At 36.0% G+C, this 21,387-nt stretch overlaps 1 protein-coding gene across 2 annotated transcripts in view; it reads left to right on the forward strand.

Moving 5' to 3' along the window:
* The first annotated feature begins 424 nt into the window (after window positions 1–424).
* VAPA (VAMP associated protein A) overlaps window positions 425–21,387 on the forward strand; it is a 75,767-nt gene continuing 54,804 nt past the window's right edge. Inside the window, exon 1 of one of the 2 annotated variants that reach the window (XM_003760060.4) lies at window positions 425–1,063. In XM_003760060.4, the coding sequence (XP_003760108.1) occupies window positions 985–1,063 (79 nt within the window). In that variant the 5' untranslated portion in view covers window positions 425–984. The remainder of the gene's footprint in view (window positions 1,064–21,387) is intronic. The other variant, XM_003760059.4, reaches the window with a different exon arrangement.

Consider the following 21,387-nt stretch of genomic DNA (forward strand, 5'->3'; position numbering starts at 1 on the left):
AAAAAATAAAAAGCACCCACCCCCAAATCTCATTATATATAGGCTGGTCCCCCTTGGGATCACTTGAGTCACATTCGGAGGAGGAGGGTGCCTGGCAAATCAGTTGGTCAAAGAGGTTTACAGAGCCCAGTGTGGGGCCAATGGACCCCGCCCAACATCTGTCAACGGACTTTGCTCCTCTTCCCGCCCGTCGCTGGCCTGACAGCTAGCCGGTCTGGCCGCTATTACAAGTTCCAAGGTGCACTGCGTTTCGGCTGCCCCGCGGGAGACTCCAACTCCCAGCATGCCGCACCTGCAATGGCGCGGTCTCCGTATCCTGCCTGTCTGGAACACTGCATGCTGGGAGCTGTAGTTTTTGAGAGCTCTTTCCCCAAGTCGTTTACTCTGCCTAGAAGGTGCTACCTCCGTTCTGACTGCCTGATCCCGCAGCGAGGGGAGGGAAGAGCCTACTTCTGATCTTCAGTCACGCAGCAATATTCCCTGCCCACCTCCCCCTCGATCCTTCTACTTTCAATGACAGTCCCGGCAACGTTTTAGGTCTGGAAATCTGTAGAGCAGGCGGGAGCACGCAGGCGCGTGAAGGTCCACGCCGCGCTAAGGCTCCAAGGGCGGGGCGGGCGAAGAGGAGGTACAGGCCTCCGCGGTGGCGCGCACGCCGCACGCCGGGGCGCGTCACGTGGGACAGCGAGGATCGCAGTGCGCGTGGCCGCGGTGGCTGGTGTGGGGTTGAGTCAGTTGTTAGTTGGGGGGGGGAAGCGACGGTCGTCAGACTGCCCGACCCGCTGGCTGAAGCAGGAAGCGAGCGAGTGGTGAGCCCAGGCTGGTGACTGTGCCTTTCTCGGAGTCCCGGCGCTTCGCCATCTCTCCTCTCTCCCCCTTCTTCGGCTCCTCCCACTCTCCCTCCTCTGGACAACCCCCCCTCCCCCCCACCCAGGCAAACCGCCGCCTCGGGCGCGCCCCCGCACCCCCTGTGCTGTCTCTCCGATGGCGGCCGCTGCCGGGGCCATGGCAAAGCACGAGCAGATCCTGCTTCTCGACCCGCCCACAGACCTCAAATTTAAAGGTAGGTAGCGAGGTGGGCCTAGATGAAGCTAGTGGGGAGAGAGACCGTCAGCTTCCCGCTTCGGGTCCCTTCATCTTTTTCTTGTTTTTGGTGGGGGTGGAGGGCTTGGCGAGGGGGAAGGAGCGTCGTCCGTCCCTTCTCCCCGTTTTCCATGTTTCTCTCCCCTTCTCCAGCTCTCTTCTCGCCTTTCTCGGCGTCAGCCTTTCCTCCCTTCTCCCCTCCCCCGCCCGTTCACACTCACACTCAGTTTCACGCGCGCGCACGCCCAGCTTGTGGCGGGGGCTGATGGGGGGGGGGTGGCAGTGGAGGAGGCCGCGGCCGAGGGAAGGAAAGGCGAGCCGAGCTTGGGGTGCCGGGACCAGGCGCCTTGGCCGCCATCTTGGGATCCCGCCGGGAGGCAGCTTCTGGGTCTTGGGTTCCCGGCAGTCCTTTCTTCTCCCTCCTTTGGCTGTCTCCTGCCCTGACATTCCTTCTCTGCCCCTCGGGACTCGTTGGGGTTTTTCCGGGACGGGCGGGGGAGGCGGCTCCGCAGAGTGTGCGCCGGGGGGCTCCTGCTGGGTCCGGGGGTGGCTCAGTCAGGCTCCCGCGGGCGCGGGCTCCAGGCAGTTCTTCTGGAGCCTCCGGGACTCGCTCGGCCTCCTCGGAGCTCGGCGGAGCCCCTGGTCCTCCAGGTTTTGGGGTCCGCTGTTTGTCGGGCTGGTAACTGCCTGTGAGGCCGACCTACGCTGCTTGCCTGAACCATTCCCTCGGAGGAGCCTCCTGGGACGAGGGGGAGAGATGCTCGTTATCCCGGTTATGGTGGTAGAGAGCCGAGCGAATCTCTCAGCGCTTGGGGAGAGGCTTTGGTGTGGATGATTCTTGACCTCTTGTAAGTAGGACAGTAGGGGGAAAGAAATGCGTTTTTATTTAGTTTTTACTCTTAGCGTCTTATGTTTCAGACAGCGATTTTTTAAACCCCCTTGCTTAGTTTCTCCTTGCTTATCTATTTTTTGTTTATTGTTACCAGGATTTTCAATTCCCGTAGAAACTCAAAAAACTTAAAAAAAAAGCCTCTTCTCCCAGGTTTTGTTTTAAAATAATTTTGTACCAAAACTTTTGATTAAAATACTGGTCATTCCATACCTTAAGTAGGGAGGCTGTTAAGAAGGACTTGGAATCTGAAGGATTCCAATAGTTATCCTGCCATAGTTTTTAATAGTATTCATCCTTTTAACAACAATGTGAAGTTGGATAAATTATTGAATATAATTGAGCTTTTTTTTTTTTTTTTTTTTTTTTGCAAAGTGAGGGAAAAGGGCGAGTGTCATTGGACTAGCTAATCTTCCTTTCACCTCTTAAATCTTTGATAGCAAAGTGGTTTCTGTAAGCTAGTGTTCTTCCAGGTCTTTATCTAGTGACCTTAGCAGACCTCTGTCTTAACTTTTGGGTCTCCATTTACTGCATTCTGGTATTAAGCAAATCACTAAAATGAGTTTACCTTACAGTCTTAAGGAGGGTCAAACGCAGTAATAAATATTACATGGGGCAGCGACGTGCATACAGATATTAGGTGTAAATAAACCTGAAGTTGTAAAACTACCTAAAATTGTAAATGTACCTAAAGTTTGAGGAGAGTGAATTGTAATGGGTTACTTTGAAGGAGGTGTCTGTCTTCCACACTGTTTTCTACTTGCTGTTTAGGAATCCAGGTGCTCTTTGGAATAGGGAATGTTGCTTAGAGGATTTGGTGAATGTGTGAAAAAAACATTTAAGTACTAATAATGCCAGACTCTGCATTTTGGGAATTAACACCAAAGGCATGATTTATTTACCTTGTTAAGTAGTTGAGTCCCAAGTCCTTTTTGGAAGTCAATGTTAAATTCCATTTGTATTTTTTTACTTTCCATTTAAGAAAAAAATTAAAGCATTTTAAAGGGTAAAATGAAACATGATAAATTATCAATATTCCAGAAAGTGTCAGATCAACAAGAAAGTTCTTGCATTCCTGCCAGCAACACTTCCTAGGAAAGTTAATATAGCAAAGTTGCTTTCTAATGTCCAGAAAATTAGTTTTAATTCATTTTGGAGTATTAGGTTACTATTTCACAACTAGTATTTGCCTTTTTTTAAAAAGGGTTTATTTCCACTGGTATATTTATATACTTACTTCTATAGAAGAGTTATGTAAGCAGTTGAGTTAGTTTTGTTTCAAGGTAAGCATTAGAAGGTTTATTATTGTTTTGAGGAGTCATGGAGCACTCAGGAAAGGACTCGGTTATTATGTATATTGTATTCATTCATAGGTATTAGTTTAAAAGAAAAAAAAAGGACCTCTCTTGAAAGCCTGAAATTACATCAATAGCTACTTGCTGTAGAAATATTTTGATGTAATCTATAGTGGTCAGTGCTTTGTGTGTGTGTGTTTTTTTTTTTTTTTTGTATTATATACCATTGCTAACATTTTTATACTATTGTTTTGGTAGCCTGTGTTCTTAAATTATATTGGTTATGCAAGATAAACAGAATCGTGGGCTGCCATCACTCTTGGAAATTAGTATTAGTGAGAAGCTGCCTTATTAGCACAATTGGAGGGTTTCTTATGAGATCAGTTAGAATATTGCTGCCAGGATGAAGAAAGGGGACCTTCCCCACAAAAGTGAGAGGCCCCTTACCATCTTTTTGGTGTTTAAAATGCAGCTATTTTTCTAATATTTTGAACATGTAGAAGTTATTTTTCAAAGTTAGGAAAACACACATTGTCCCTTTTCACACCAGTTAAAGAATTAATCATTAAAGGTGGATGTGTTCAGAGTTTATTTAACTAGATTCTATGAAAAATCTAAAGCCTATTGTCTAGGTTTTGATACACAATTCATAGACCTGGCCTTATAGGTAGGCATATCTTGGACTGATAATGTAAATGGACCTAAATGAGGACAGTAGGCTAGATTACCTTTGAGATATCATGTGTAGTTTTTTTGATAGTCAGAAGCTTCTCTTTACAAAAGCAATCTTCTTAACCAAAATATAAGATAGGTAGATGGTTCGGTGGGTTAATGTTTGTGTGAAGGTCAGAAGATCTGAGTTCAAATCCTGCCTCAGACACTTCAACTCAGTAACCCTGGCTAAGTTACTTGTTTGTCTTAGTTTTCTAATCTAAAATGGGGCTAATAACACTTCTCTAGGTTCTATGATGATCAAATGAGATGATAATTGTTAAAACACAATGCCTGGACACATGGCTAATATGACTTATTATAACATAATTATTTATCCAGTGATGATTGTTTATAACTGCATATTATGGGTGCTTGCCCAAAGGATTATAACATATGATGGTTAAATTAATTAATATAGGATTAAAGTATGCTGGTTATGACTTCAAAGAAGAAAAAATTGACAACCTGAATGCTCCGTTGCTATCTGTGCAGCTTCATATGTGAGCTATTGTGCAGCTCGATATGCGTATATATATTGAGGGAGGACTCGAGGTAGATTTGTGGGTTTATGTGCATAAAGAATGGCATTTATGATTGGATTGAGATCTACATTTTTGAGTGCAGTACTACCTATGTTGAAATTGTGATGTAGTAAAAAACTCTGGGAATCACAAGTAGAATTTATATTCCAGCTTTGCAAATTATTACCTATGTAAGTTTTTCTAGTTCTTTCCAACTCTGTCTTGTTATCCTATTGTCCATTGTGAAAATAAGGCCATGTATTTATTCAACCATTGATGTCTTTGAATTAATTCTGGGATTCTGATTTTTGATTTAACTTTTAAAGAAGTTGTAACATTTGATTGAGTTAGGGTATGGCTTATTTGGCTTTTCACTTATAGGGAACTTGTCTTCAAATGGGTAAATACTTAAACATATATTGACCTTATGCAAATAGCCAGCATATTAGAATATTAAGTGAAATGGAGAGATCTGATAACATACAGGAAATTCCTCAATATTTTGGTCAATTTATCTCTTCTGTATTTTAAAGAAAAGATTTTTTTAAAACTATCCTTTTTAAATGAAAAAGTTTAGCTGAATGAAACTGGAACCACTTGAGGAAGAGAGAAATGAATTTCTATTGGCAATTTTTTTTGTGGTTCCTCCCAATGTTGAGCCTAAGATGGATTTGCTGTCCTGCCAGATAATGCTTAGCTTTGAACCTTCCAGATAACTTTTTGAGACTGCTCTGTACCCTTTTGGGGTTCTTATTTGTCTGTTTTTCCAGAAGTTGGAGACCAATTTCCTATGTAGGGGACTATGTCTATCTCTTTTCTCTGGGCTGTAGTTGCTCGTCTGCACATTAGACTGTTTAGATGATACCTGATGTCCTGTGCAACTCAAATGGGATCCTGTGAATCATTCTCTGTTTCCTAATATATTGAAAAATCTAGGGAGTTAGATTAAAAGGTTTTTAAAAGTTCCTTGCATTTATAAAGATCTAAGATTCTGTGACAATTGAGTATGAAATGGCAAGAAAAGTTTTGAATGCAAGTCAAAAGGCAGCTAGGTGACTTGGGCAATTGAAATTAAGATCTGAGTTCAAATCCAGATGCATACATAGACTTATTAAGTTGTATGGTCCTGCAAGGCATTTAACAGCTTTCTGCCTCAGGTTCTCTATTTGTGAAATGGTGAAATAACAGCTATCTCCCAAGATTGTTGTGAGGATAAAATTGCATATTTGTAAAAGGAAAATTTCTATAGACATGTGCTAGTAAGTGCTGGAAATGCAAAGAAGGATCAACATAACTATTGTTTAAGAGAAGCTCACAGTTTAATGGGGGAGACAATATGTGCACATGCATCTATGTACAAATAAACAGGATAAATTTGAGATAATAGCAGGAAGACCCTTACATTAAATTTTAGCTGAGACTTAAAGTAAGTCAGAAAGCCAAGATGAAAAGGGAGAAAATTTCCAGGCATGGAGGACACCTAGTGAAAATGCCTGGAATTAGAAGATGGAATATCTTGTATGAGGCACAGCTAGGAGGCCAGTGTTAAGTGTGACAGTATGTGGATTTGGTCACTGCTGACATCCTTAAATTTTACTTTGCCAAAGAAGCTTTGCCCATGTGACTGTATTTTTGTAAATACTTCTTTCTTGATGTATTTTTCCCCATCATTTAAAAAGTTTACTTCTCTTAGAATGATTGTTAAAAGGCTGGAATTAATAAAGCTGGGATGGGGAGAAAGCTGAAGTTAGTGCTTAACTTTAATCTGGACCAAATTGGGTCCTCAATTCTCCATCCTAAATTTTGAGGGAAACTGAGTTACTAGCAGCAAGCCATTTTCCTCTCTAATGTCACGAATACATTCAGCTACCTCAATTAAAAACAGGGAGGATTTGGGCAAAAGAACCTTAAAAAACAGAGAACTTAGATAATTTTGTTGCTGATTGCTGAGTGAGTGACTTTTTACTTAGTACTTGGGAATATATTTTTACTGTAAGGATTGCTTTGGATCAGGATCCATGTATTTGCTTAATTCATTCTTATTAAATAAAAATATTGGGAAGTGAGGGGAACAAATAGAGCAATTTACTTTGAAGTATATTTAAATTTTTTTGGGAAAAAAGTGGTAAACTTAATTGTTAAAGTAGCAGAATGGTGATCATTCGTGGAGTTAATTTGAAATCAGGTTTTTTTTTTCCCCCTTAATTAGACTTAAACAACTTTTGGGCAGGGATATTGTCTTTGGTTTTTGCAGGTTCTAATTCATCCTCTTGATATTGAGTTGAATGTAAAGAAAAGTATACTAGAAACTATACAATAGAAACTCTTGAGTATAGATTTTATTTAACTTAAAAAATTTCAATAGTATTTTATCTTTCCAATTACATGTAAAGATAGTTTTCAACATTCACTTTTGTAAAATTTTGAGTTCCAAATTTTTTTCTGTCTTCCTCTCTTAATCTCCCTCTTCCCCAAGACAGCAAGCAATCTGATAAAAGTTATACAAGTACAGTCATATTTCCTTAGTCAGGCTGTGAAAGATAAATCAGAACAAAAGTGTGAACAATCACTAGGGAAAAAAAAGCAAAACAAAAAAAAGGTGAAAAATAGTGTGCTTCGGTCTACATCCAGTCTTTATAGTTCTCTTTGGATGTAGATGGCATTTTCACATAATTTTTCTATTACTGGGTACAGCGTTCTTCTAGTTCTGCTCATTTCATTCAGCATCAATTCATGTAACATTTAAGTCTTAATCATGCTTTTCTGAAACCAGCTTGCTAATCATTTCTTATACAACAGTAATATTCCATTACTTTCAAATACCTTAAATTATTTACCATTCCCCAGTTAATGGGCACACATTCAATTTCCAATTCCTTGCAATTAGGCATTAATATTAAAGAGCAAAAAGGTGTGGTACCTTCAAACATCCAGTTAGGGAAACTCAAAAGTTACAAGTTAAGTAGATCTTTTCATTTGGGAATCTTTAAATCTCTTTATACTGTGGATTTCTTCTATGCCTTAGTGACTGATGGCAGCCATTGCTATTTTTGAACTGCGAAATTGAGATGCCAGAGTTTTGAGTGAGTTTCCCGAGTTTTAAATATTGAATGTTAGAACTTGGAAGAGAGCTAAATCCTCACCTTATTTCTCTGTAAGCAGTTTTCCTCCTCGTAAAACTTCATAAAATATAGTCATATCTTAAAATGTGTGAATAACTTGTTACTTAAGATTTACATGGTAGTAGTGTAAATAAATGATCTACCAAAAATATTTTAGGTGAGTTAGGTCATTTGCTTGCTTGATCATATGCTTGATATATTCAAGAAAAAATAGTCTCCTTGATTATTTAAAAAAATTAGTATCGATTCTTTATAATTTATAATAATTAGTAAAAAAACACAATTTTCTCCTGTTTTTAAAAACTCCATTTTCTCACATGGTAGGAGGATAACATAAATCTAAAAGTGTGACATACAGAATAATGTATAGTGTTTTAGAGCTGTGCCGATAGTAATAGCATTTTGCATTATAATTTAGAATAGAAAATTCTTGAATTTATTTCCCTGTCTTGAAGATCTGCTATCTGAGCTGGGCTACTGTATTTGTGTTGGTTGGTAATTTTAAGTCTCTTAAAATAGAACATATTCTAAGAAAGATATTTTGAAGTTATTGCTTTCAACTTGACTGGGGATAATCACAATCCCCATTGTTGATTAGTGTTGAATAGGGTTATTTTAGACTTCAGGATAGTAAAGAATATGTTTGTTAATTTAACAAAACACCTTAGAATCATAGAATTTTTGAAATTTGAAGAGACTTTAATTTAGGCCTTCTAAATTTTCAGCAATGTTTTTTCCAGCAATTCTGAAGTTTTTTGGTCTTAGTAGTATTACTTTTATATCTTAAAAAATTATTGAGAAACCCTGACGAGTTTTTGTTATATGAGTTATAGCTATTGATATTTTTCTCTGATAATTTGGAACTGATAATTTAAAATTATTTATCGTTTAAAATAATAAGCCCATTACCTGTCAACATAGAAACCATTTTAATGAGGAAAGAACACTTTTCATTTAAAAAAATTTACTGAGAAATGGAATTGCTTTATATGTTTTTGGAAATCTTTTTTTTAAATGTTATCTGCTTCTGTATTCAGTCCTTTTTGATATGCTAGTTTGATTGTTGAAGTATTTGAAGAAAATTTGATTTCACATAGATAAGGAAGTATAAAAAACAAACAAAAAACACAAATCCTTTCTTTGTATTATTAGGAAAATGGTTTTGATTTCCTGAGTCTCAGGGCCCCCAGAGATCCTAAGATCACATTTTGAAAACCCTTGCTTTAGTCCAACGATTTCATTTTACAAACGAGGAAACGGTCCTGGGGAGGTGTAAATAAATGACTTGTGTATTCACATGGACGAGTTAATGGAACAGCTGGGAGTAGAATGCATGTTTCTTGATTTATTGCCAAATGTTCTTTCCACTATACATCATTAACCCCTCAACCAACATCTTAAAAAATAAAAAAAAGCACTAGTGGAAAGGATCTTTTCTAAGAAATTATTAGGTGATTTTTGGCTGAAGATGAGGGTATTGACAAATGACTTTGTGTATACCAGCTGCATGAATCATAGTTGCTTATCCCTATTCGTAGATAACATTGTAGGAATTTTAGACTCTAGTGAATGAAATGCGATATGATGTTGAATTACTTAAATAATACAGTGATTTTGAAATATTTTGGGACCTATAGTAAATAATTGCTGGTGATTGTGGGTTTATTGGATTTGAGACAATGGGACTGAATAAGGAATAAAGTTGTGTTAGCTTTAGAAACCAAAGTAGACTAGTAATTGGAGTCTTAATTGTAATGCTCTAGTGGGTGTGCAATCTTTCTCTCTTTCTAGATCTTTGTCCCTCTCCACACTCGCTTTCTCCTCTCTCCCTTCCCCTCTCCCTTCCTCCCTCCTCCCCCCCTGCCCCCAAACCAGACATTTAAATGAGATAACTTAGGGGGAAAAAATTCCTCTCTTAAACTTGATAAATATATATATAAAAAACCATCTATGTATCTGTAACCATCTAAGCATGAATACGTGTAAAGCAAATGCATATGGGGGCACAGATGTGGCCAGTAAAACATATATGAAGTAATTTATACCTTCAGCATTGCAAAGCAGTTATATTTAACTGCATGCTATCATACTGCTCCCTTCAGGTCTGCTGTATGTAGTCTATGCCCGGCAAGTAGCTGAATGAATTGTCTATAATGAACAATAATACTCTGCTAGATTCGGTCTCTCTGCCAGGATTTGTTCTGCTATATACATCATTTCTATTAGGTCTGTAGTTTCTACTGACTGCAGGTAGGTGCATGATTTTGAAGCTTCTTTCTCCTTCTAGCTAGACAACTAGGTTACTGTGCTCTCTCTCTCTCTCACTAGAAAAGTGGGTTTTGCCCTGCTCATTTTAGATTCCAACCCTAACACTTTTGATATAATAGCTTTCAGAAAAGTACTTACACTTAGCTGCTATAAGTCTTCCCCCAAGGCAGGAAAAAAAAATCTTGCTTATTTTCCCACCTAAAGGAAGTAGGTTTTAAAATTTCATTTGAGACTTAGCTAGAAGGCTTTCCAGTCACAAAGCTCCAGACCAAACTGGATATAATGCTATTCTCAAGTGTACCATTTATTGGCAAAGTTTGCAACATGCTCCACTGTGACAGCTGTTAACACTAGATAGAAGTGCTTTACAAATGGAATGTACTTTATTGAGATCATTTTAGTGCTATAGATCTCAACTTCTTAAACAGTGGGTTGGGATTCTACATGTAACTGAATGTGAGAGTCACAAAATTATGATCATCAGTGAATGTTTTGTACACCTATATATACATGAGGTGACATAAAAATTTCTTAGACAAAAAGGGGTCCTGAGTGGAAAAAGTTCTAAGAAGCCCTGATATTGATTACATCCCTTTCCCCTCTTTATTCTCTATTACATAGAATTTTATGTTTAATGCCACTTTTGGTGAATAACACTATTGAAGTTCCTTGAAATATGATTATTATAAAAGTACTCAATAAATCAAAATCAAAATTCACAATGATTTAGTAATAAATATTTGAATTGTGTGATTTAAATTTTTTTGAATCTTTTTTTTTAATAGCTTGTTAAATGTTAGAAAATATTTTATAGTGACCTAAGTAAGGGAAGAGGCATTTTTTTGTTTTTGTTTTAGTTATTTTCCAAATTTGCTGAAATAGCAGAGAACCTAAAGGGCTCATCTCATTTTCATTCCTTGGATTTTGTATTTGGTGCCTTTAGAACTTAGTGCTTGAATAGAAGTGTTTTAAAAATTGTTTTTCATTCATCCTTTTCTCTGTGACTTCACAGTTTCTTTATTTCCTCTTTGTTATGTCTATCTCATCATTTCCAGCTTCAAAAATATGCGTTGTTCAGTTGTTTCACTTGTGTCTGATCCTTTGTGAACCCAATTGGGATTTTCTTGATAAGGATAGAGGAGTGGTTTGCTATGTCCTTCTCCAGCTCATTTTACAGATGAGGCAAAGATGGTGAAGTGACTTTTCCCCGGGACATACACTAGTGTCTCAGGTCAAATTCGTCCTTGGGAAGATGTCTTCCTGACTGCAGATCTGGCACTCATCTACTGTATCACCTAGCTGCTTTTCATAAGTACATAACAAATTATTTTTTCCTTTTCAAAGTTAAGCCAGTACAGAACTTCCAGCGAGTTCTGCTTTAGTCATTGCTTATTTTAAAGGGCCAAGCTATTTAGATACTGAATATGAAATAAGAAGGGAACAAGGGAGAAGCAGTAAATAATGTATATGACATGTGCAGCTCACATTCAATTCCATATATAATGTGTGGAATTGAAAATTGGATACGTCACTTAATTTTATATTATTTTACTGTATATTTAGTTATTAGTAATTAAGCATATTAGTAATTATTATTAACTTTAATGTATAAACTTGAACTCCCTTAGTTCCTTAAGCCTATAGATGTTTTTTGCCTGTTTGTATGTTACACTTTATTCATTAAATTCTCTTTTTCTAGACACAAAATTCTAATGCATCAGAAATTAATAATATATAAACAAGTTCCCAGTTTCCCCTCAGAAATTGATTACTACAGAACTTTCCAAAGGATGTAAGTCCACCTTATAAACTTGGGCTTAGTAACCTTAGCACTGGCCAGTGAGAAGTGAGGTATACCATTGTTATGCCAGATTGATGTCACTTTGTTTTTGGGTTTCCCTGCATGACTATAAAAGAGCTGTCTTCATTGTCAAATGTGTCCTTGGCTACTGGGTAGCCTTGGATCCCTTTTATTGGCAATTGCTAGATTTGGTAATAAAGAAATTGGACATGCTTGGAACTTTATTGCCTCAGTTTCTCTTTAGTGCAGATTTTTTTATCACAACAATTGACCACCGTGGCAGGACCTGAGTAAGAAACCCTGAGCCACTTGGGCCAGCCTTTTAGAAGAATTTCTTAGTGTGCTCTGGTGACTTGACTGAGAAATTTCTTGGAGAGGAACAACTCCTCAGTTTCTTCTGAATTCTTCTGAGCTAAGGTGGGATCAAACTTTACTCAATCCTTTTAATTGAATTCAGGGATCTAGTAGTAAGCTTGAGAATCATCTTAGAGGAATAATAGGAAATCTTTTCAGAAAGATTTAGATGAATCTTTAGGGGAACCAGGGGAAACTCCTTTCTCTAGTAGTAGCTGTCTTCACACTGAGGGACTTCAAGCCTTCACTATTAATCTTCTTGGGAGGATGATCCCTTTTCCGAGGACATTATTTTATTCGTTTCTTGAGGATTCCTTTGGTAGGCATCTTGGGGAATTTCCAGAGTGTTCCTTTTTTACCCGGTCTGATACATTATCTCCTTTGGGACCCCTCAGGGGAGCTATGGGATCTTCTAATAGCAATACAAAGAAGGATGATATTTGACAATGAGAGTAAGAGAGCAGAAGCAGGCTACTAAATTGATTGAAATATGAAACTATTAAAAATAATTATTTTGATCTAAAAATTCTACTAATTGTTTAAAATGTGGTATAAATCACAATTTGATTTAGAAAAGGATAACTAAGAATAAAGGTCTGCAAATTGGTCTCAGTAAACCCAAAATTTAAAGGTACTTAAGAATAGTTTAAAAAAAAAAATTCCATAAAATTGGACTCAGAAATAGGGAGGATATAAACTTGATTCTCTGCTGGGAACTTTTAAGCAATGGTCTAAGGCACTGACTAGACAAAGGGGAATTGATCTGATCAACCTAAGGAAAAAAACTTTAAAGTCTTAAAAAAAAATCTTTCTCTGCTTCTCTAATGCTGACCAAGCTAGAAGGGCAGCCAAGAGACTCATAAAAAAGAAGAGATGGATATTCCCAGTCTGTAGAAGATTATGACATTATAAACTAATTAGGGACTAAATTTTATGACTGAAATATAAATTCCCTACTGTAAGTTTCCAAATTGTGGTTTGAATGTTAAGAAAAGAAAAACTGCTCTCTGGTATTAAAAGTAGTAATAGTGAGCAAATTTAAATGCCATTAGGGAACCACACTTTAGTCCTTTTATCACTCTTTCCTTGGGGAGTAACAGGTTTATTGTTAGTTATAACAAGGAAGGAACGGAATTTAATTGATTAGAGAAAACACTTTGAAGTTTAGATTTATTTATTTGGTATTTAAAAAGTGCCTTTTATTACTCCTTTATCAAGAACAGTGAGAGAAGCCTATGTAAGTCAGGTATCAACCTAAATAAGTAGATAACATTTAATTTGGAATAACATTTTATCTTACTGCATTTCCTTCTGGTCAGTCTGAACAATTAAATACTGTGAATGATACAACTATTGGTTAACTAGAGACAAAGTTGCTTAAAAAAATAGAATGAATGATGCATTTCTCACTTTAACACAGCATTGCATTTTTTTTTGGTAGTAATAAAACATGTATTAGGTTTAAAGTAAATTCAGTGGGATGAAGATTTAATGTAGACAGTTTGAAATATGATAGGAAAATAAAGACTAGAAGAATTAGACAACTACAAAAAAGTATGTTTATATTGACATGGTGAGATGGATGGGTTTGAATGTAAAGTATTTTGGAGTTTTGATACAGGATTTTTTTGATCCCATTGAGATAAGATTTGAGAAATGTATCTTTGACTAGTATTGAATGTCTTACTTTTCCATTCAATTTAAGATTACAAAAGAAAACTCAGGATTTTTTTTTTTTGGAAAATTAAGCAGAACTTTTACAAATACAAAAATGATATAAAAGTTGTAAAAATATTTATATAAATATAAAAATACATAAAATAAATATATATATATATACATATTTATATGAAAATATAAAAAACATACTTTTTTTTTTTTTTGGCCTGGTTATAAGTAGTTATGCCAAAGACTTTATAAAAATTTTGGTTAGTAGTTTTTCCTATTGAGGTTACTGAAAAGCCTTTAGATTAAGGAGAGATGTGTCCTTTATCATCCCTTGTAAGGGCTTTATTCAGGGTAATGTGCTTCACTTCTGTCTTTGAAAGTTTTGACCAAATCTGGCTTCTAAATAACAGGGAAAGCTATTTAATAGCTCCATATGACTTTGACTTGTAGTATACCCGGGGTGGAGGCTGCAGCTTTATCCTTTGGAAAAAGTGCTCCTCAACCTGTCCAAAGGCATTTCCAACTTAAATTGCTTTATTTTCCATCCACAAACAGCCTAGTTGCTTTATTTTCCATCCACAAACAGCCTAGTTACAATGATTTTATAAGTACTGCCTTTAAATTGTTGAAAGGCATTTTGGTGTTTTTCTTTTACCTGAATGAAGAACATCTCAAAGTGAACTATTTTTGAATTGGGACTGAGGAAGCACCCTTGTAAAGTTTAGGAATTGAGTTAGTTCTTCAGGTGGTTTAAAAATTGGGAAACAGCGACCAGGGAGTGTGCCACAGATAACTAACTTTTTGAACAGGAGCTAACTGAAAATAGCAACCCTTGGGAAAAATAAGATTTTAAATACTGTCATTGGTAATAATAAATCCAAGATAATTTGGTGGAAATTTTTATTCTGAAACAAAGATGCCATGTTTTCATTTATAGAGAGATGAATAATAGTACCCACCTCCTCCCAGACTTGTTAGTAGGAGCTCATAATTGTAAATGAAGTTTGTTTGTGAAGTGTTTAATACTGTGCTTGGCTTTCCATCCTAGTGTGGAGGATGAATAATACAGCATTTAGATCTTATCGAAATTCAGTTGGAATTCAGTAGATTTTTTTTTTTTTTTCTTTTTGGATAACCACTTTGAAAGTCAGGAAATTGCTCATACATATCATAAATTAAAATTGCAATTGAGAAATCAAAAATTAAATATCTTTAAGTACTATAAAGACATGATTCAAATTCAAAAGTTTTTTTTTTTCCAGAAAGTTTTAAAAATCAGAAAAAAACCTAACGTGCTAAGCATGATAACAGCTATTGTTGAGTTTAATTATTTCATACTGGATTAAGATGTTACTGGTGTAAAAATATCAGGGGTAGTAATAAGATAAATTTGACTTAATATCACCTGATTGTTAATAAGTTTTAAATATGATATTGAATATTTTATTGCATTTCAAAAATTTTATATTGTGAAATTTGAGAAACCATTTTAATCAGAACTGCCAGGAAAAAGGCAACTTTCTTTTTTAATCTGGATTTTGTTATGAATTGAGCTTTTAAAAAAAATGACAAAAGTATTTGAAAGCTATTAAATATTTAATGGAGGTATATTTTATTTTAAGTTAGAAAATAATAACTCAAAGAATGTAACAGCATCTTTTAAAAGAGATTTAGTCTGTGAAGTTCTTTTGGACTTGACACTTCATAAAATTTTACCAGTTCTGCTGACATTATGTTGTGAAACTCTGAAGGTTCTCCAGTTTGAGGAGCTAGAATCTCTCTCAAAGTGGAAAGTTAACTTTTAAAAGTGATTTCATGAGATTGTATCTGTTAGTAATTAATATGTACTAAAGTTACATATTTGCACTGATTAGTCAATTGGATATTTGAACAACTGTTCATACTATCTCTGAATAAAACTCTAGAAATATAGTTATTCTTAAATGAAGGGTCAGTAAAATGCCCTTAATATTAAGGCATAAGAAAAATATCAACCTATCCTTAACTGTAATTACCAAAATTTTGATATTTAAGGTGCATTCTTGGGAGACTTTATTTGATGTAGTTTAGAGTTTTTGATTTTAGTTACACTTGTAAAATTGCAAAGCCAATCCCTTGCCATTCAAGAGGAATGCCATGTGCTACCCAGAGAGGGAGTACAGAAGTATGCTATTTCCTTTCTAACCAAGAAATTTTCTCACTTGGTTCATTGTGAGCCTAGCTTATATTTTATAAATACTATAGAACCTGATTGACTGGCAGATGGAACTCATGCATGAAACCAAATAGAGCTAAAGGAATTTTTTCTTCTTGTTCTGACTTGTCATTCTCTGCTTTTAAGGAGTCATTCTTGATACCATCATATGCATGGCCCTCCTTTTCTTTTCATAGCACATTTTTGTAATCGGGGCACATTAGCACACAGGAACTCTGTTAATAAATCACTGAAACATCTGAAATAATATAGAATGCAAGTATTGATGTGATATAGCCTTTGGGAATGAAGTAGTAAGAGACCTCAACTTTTTTTTAAGAAACTCCAGGCCACCTGGCTTAGGGAATGATGTATATGTAATGTGCTATAATCTTGGAGAGTGTGTGTGAAAGAAAGGGAGTTTAAGCCTGATACTTTTACTCCAGGAATCATCCAAAGTTTGGAATTCTATCTTGCACTTGGACCTGGACCCTGGACCCAAATAATGAACATTTCTTAATTTCAGGGACAATGTAGTTTGAGGGACTTTACCTCCTTGATGCACTGGAGCATAATTCTGTTCATTAGTAATCTTTGTGATAAACACCGCCATTATCACATTTGTTCTTGGTATTCCCATCATGTACTTGCTGATATAGACAAAATGCCCATCCAAGTTTGCTCTCTCCTGGGATCTTCTCTAATTCATTGTAAACCTCATCCTTGTTTCCTCTCTCCCTTCCCACCTCTGACTTTTAAGTTGTCTCTTCACTCTCAACCTCAGTTTAGATCGGTCTACTCTTTGGTTATTCTGTGTGCCGTTTAAGAAAGTGAAATGCTCTTTTGGTTATGAGAATGCCTTTGTGAAATTTTCACGTTTTGAAAGCTCTCCCAACCTAGTGCTTCATCAGTGTGACAGAACTTAACTGTTTTTAATCTGATGAGTTCCTAGCTTTGGAATTACATAATCATGTTTCTAAAATTAATTACTTGAAGAATCTCATTCATTTAGGGTGATATGGGGAAAGTAACCTAAGGAGAGAATTAAATGAGGAATATCAGAAAAGTTTGCAACCATTAGTAAAAATTTCTCAATAAAATATTTTTCTGTAAAAAGTAGAATGCTGTATACACACATTTGTGTGTGTATAGATATGTATGTATATATATATATATGTTACTAGCTTATAAGATTTAAAATAAAAATTTGATTGAGGATTTTATACAGATAGTTCTCACTTTAAGGTACTATTCTATAGATTTTTATGTAAAGCAATTTTTACATAAAGTGAATTTGCTTGTGGATGTAGGGAAGAAAGAGGGGGGGAATGGTATATGATTCAAAGATGTGTGCAGGCCAGGGACAGAGAAGTGATGAGAGGAGAAGAAACATGTGAAGCCCGGGCCAACCATATGGAGGGCCTGGGTGGGAATGGGCCTGGCTGGAATGGAGAGGAGGAACATGGGGTGAGGTGTGAGCAGACAAGTTGGGGCCAGACATGGATATAGACAGGAGAAGATGGGTGATGTGTGGAGGCTAGGACCAGATTGTGGATAGGCAGAATAAATCATGCAGGATCTGGAGTCTGGAGTGTAGAGTGAGGTACACATTTCTTTTCTTGCTGCTGGAGGTTTCAAGGTGGTGGTCGTCTTTTTTTGGGGGGGGGAGAGAAGGGGATGAAAAAAGGAAGAGAAAAAGGATAGAGAAGATAAAGGAAAAGGGGGAGGGAGGGAGAAAGTTAAGGGATTTTTTTTGGAATGCTGATTTCTTATAGAATTTTCTTTATTCAAAGTTGAATTTGCATAATGCAAATTTATATAAAATGAGAACTGCCAGTCATTCAGGTAATAAAATTGCACAGATTTATAGGGTGTAAGCCAGGCTCACACTTAACAAAGTGTGAAAATTTCTTGGTCAGCAAGGAAATGGCACACTCAGGAAAATGAGTCAGGAGGCTCCTACTTTGACTTTTACAAGGTAAAGAACATCCTACCTTTTTTTTCAAGGGTTGTTGCCTCAATTTCTCACATGCCAGACATCCACGTGTAAAATTGCATTGGTGACTGAAATTATTTTCCTATTTTGAAGTCTCTTTTCTGGGAATTTTAAGAGAAAGGAGGATCCATTTTCTAATTTACATTTTCTTGGATCCTTTACAAGATTTTTCCTTTTTTACCTGTTGATACCAATGATTATATCAGGTTTAGAGTTTAGGTAAAGATAGAATCAGTTAAATGGTATATAATAACTGAAATTCTCTGAAGTTTCAGGTGATGTGCTTTTTATTTCTCTATTGTTAATGATAATGCAAACTCAGTGCAGTTTATTTAATACTTCTGGCTTTTAGAAGGTTGTACCAAATTATGTTAAAGTTTTGTATTAGATCTTCCTAGAGAAAGATTTTGGAACTTAAGTAATATCTCTGGAAAGAGGCGGCCTCCTTCTCCCCTCCCCCCAGCTATCTTGAGAATTTAGCTTATTTCATAAATATACATATACCTTATTTTGTCTATATCAGGAATTTCCAGCAAACTGGCCAACTAAATAAATCACTTTGTTAATACCTGGACTTTCTTTTCTCATTTGCTGCTGCTACTGACCCTTCACAGTTTTTGTCATTATGCCATCTTTAAACTATGGAATAGATCACTCAGTTTTGGTTTTAAAGGAATCATGCTAAAAATTCCTTTTACTGCCTATCAATTCTAGCAATAGTGCCCATAGCTCTTACTACTTAATTTACTCCTTAGGACACCCCGAATCATGTTTGTAGTTTATACAGGGTGTTATATGAGAGAGATGTCTTCTAAGAATCAAAGGAAAGAAATGTGGAATTAAATTGGTATGACACTTTATTTTCTATTATTTTACTATGTATGAATAATCAAGTTTGCTCTGTATTAGTTATTTTACCTTAATGTGTAAGCTTGAACTACCTCTTTAAGTTTGTAGATATTTAGTGTCTTTTTGTAATATAAACCACACTCCACCCATAAGTTCTCTTTTTCAGGACTTAATAGACACAAAATTCTAATGTATCATAAAAACATGTAAACTGCAGGTATCTTTTTCTGTCTCAGAAATTGTCAATTTAGGAACTTTCCACCTTGTGATAAGCTAATGTAATTTGGGATTAGTAACTTTAACTTTGACCAATCAGAAGTCAGATATGCCTTTGTTTTGCTAGATTGATGTCACTGTTTATTTTTGGGTTTCCCTCTGATGGTTATAAAAAAGCTTGGTTGTCATGTATCTTTGGCTACTCAGTAACCTTGGATCCCTTTTATTGCCAATTTCTGGTCTTAATTTTATTGCTGAATTTTTTTATTGCAACAAATGTGAGAAGTAATGTTAAGGTGTGTACTTTTTGGTAGGAAAAAAAAAATATGGAATTGTTAATAGGGCTTCTCTACCCCGAGTTCAAGGTTAGACCTGGCAAGTCTTAGCACGAGTTTTATTTATCAACAATGTACTCAAAAGATATTCCATATATATTTAGGTTTCTTGTATTTAAAAAAAATATTTTTTTAAACTCAAATTGAACATCATAAAATGAAATGAGAAAAGGACTTTCATGGTATGGGTAATCAGTGTCAGTATCAGTTAATAGAGATGTGTTTTCTAGTATTTACTTTCCAGTTGTGAGGATTGAGAATCTTGTCAATGGCATGGAGTTTCTTGAATTGAGGATCTTGTTGATGGCAAGGAGTTTTGATAAGATGGGATAGTGTTTTGAAAGTTTTAGACTACCTAGAAATTTGTAGGCAAATTAAAATGAATCGTCATTGAAATACTGTACAGATTGCACCTGCCAAGAAGAAATTAGGAAAATTTCCCATTTTTGGGGGGGAGAATTGGCTTTTAGAGTATCACTGTTGTATAAATTACCTCTACCTTGATTTATGTAGCCATCTTAAATGTACCATTGCCAAAACAGATATAGCTTACCTGTCTGTCCAGATCTAAACTTACTCTTTAAAATTTTTTCATCTTTGTTAAGTCTCACATCTCTTTCGGTCACCTAGAATAGCAATCTTGGGGTCATCTTTGATCTCCCCTCTTCCTCCATTTTATAAGTTGCCAATTCTTATTAATCTTGAAGTTTCTATGGTACTTCCATCTGTTCCTTTCTTTCTATTTCCTTTATTTCAGTCCTTGTAGGGGAGATTCTTTAAGTCTTTCTTAACTTTTTTCTTCTTGATAATTAATTTTCCCTTCCTCTAGAAATTTAACTTTTGTGTTTGTGTGTGTGTGTGCACATGTGCATATGTATAGTGTGCCCTGGTGAGATGTAAGCTCTTTCAGGGCAGGAACTGTTTTATTTTTGTATCCACAGTGCCTAGTACATAGTTAGAATATTGTACATAGCTCCATAGCCCCCAAATCATTCGTTGTTAATTTTGCATAGGTATTCTGCATTTACTTATCTTAGAACTTATCTCCCTAAGAAAATTTAAGCTCTTTGAATGAATTGTATGAATTGTTTTGCCTTTGTATGTATATGAAAATAGTACCTGGACAAATAACAAATGTTTAATTAATGCTTGTTGATTGATAGATGCTTAATGTTTGAATTGAATTAAACTTACCTGGACATAAAGTTTCATGGAACTCAGCCTGTCTTTCATAAAGTCATCTAGTTTTTCATACTCCTTCAGGAAGGAGAGACTCCATTTACTTGAATGTGAAAGAAATTTATCCTACATCAATGTGGAAATACGTTGCTTTTCTAACTAGCTCTGTAACTTTAGGCACACTAATTGATGTTGCTATAATTTAGAATCCCCTTCTATGATCTTTAAGTTTCTAAGATGTTAATCTGGCATTAATGGTCTTTATTGCCTGCTTCTCTCACTTTTCACCAGAAAGACATACTTAGAACTTTGACACAATCGCTGATATTGTTAATTATCTGAAAGTAAGACTTGAGTTGTACAGGAGTATAAGAGCAGTAGGAAGCAGGAGAATTTTTTGTTGAGTTTTCTTTTTTTTTTCATTTGGGACATCTGTATTGTCGCTTCAGACCTAATTTACTTCAAATAGAACTCATCATCTTGAAGTTGGAAAACAGTTTTTCCTACCTAATTTACTTCAAATAGAACTCATCATCTTGAAGTTGGAAAACAGTTTTTCCTACCTAATTTACTTCAAATAGAACTCATCATCTTGAAGTTGGAAAACAGTTTTTCCTTTGACTCTTAAAAATGATACTGTTTTTAGAATTAAAGAATCAAAAGAGTGGGAGAGGATCTCGAGGCCAAGTCCATACAAGAGTAACTGAATCATCTTAAAATACTTGATTATCTCTCCTTTTTTGTGAAGGCCTCCAATAAGGGAAGACTTACTACCCAAAGCAGCTGATTATAATTTTGCGTAGAGCTTTATTAAGTTTTTCCTTAAATCAAATTAAATCTTCCTTTTTGTGACTTCCACCTATTACTCCCAAGTTATGTTACCTTATACTTGCACTACCTACC

This window comes from Sarcophilus harrisii, chromosome 1 (genome assembly GCF_902635505.1).
Source record: "Sarcophilus harrisii chromosome 1, mSarHar1.11, whole genome shotgun sequence".
NCBI classification, from domain to species: domain Eukaryota; kingdom Metazoa; phylum Chordata; class Mammalia; order Dasyuromorphia; family Dasyuridae; genus Sarcophilus; species Sarcophilus harrisii.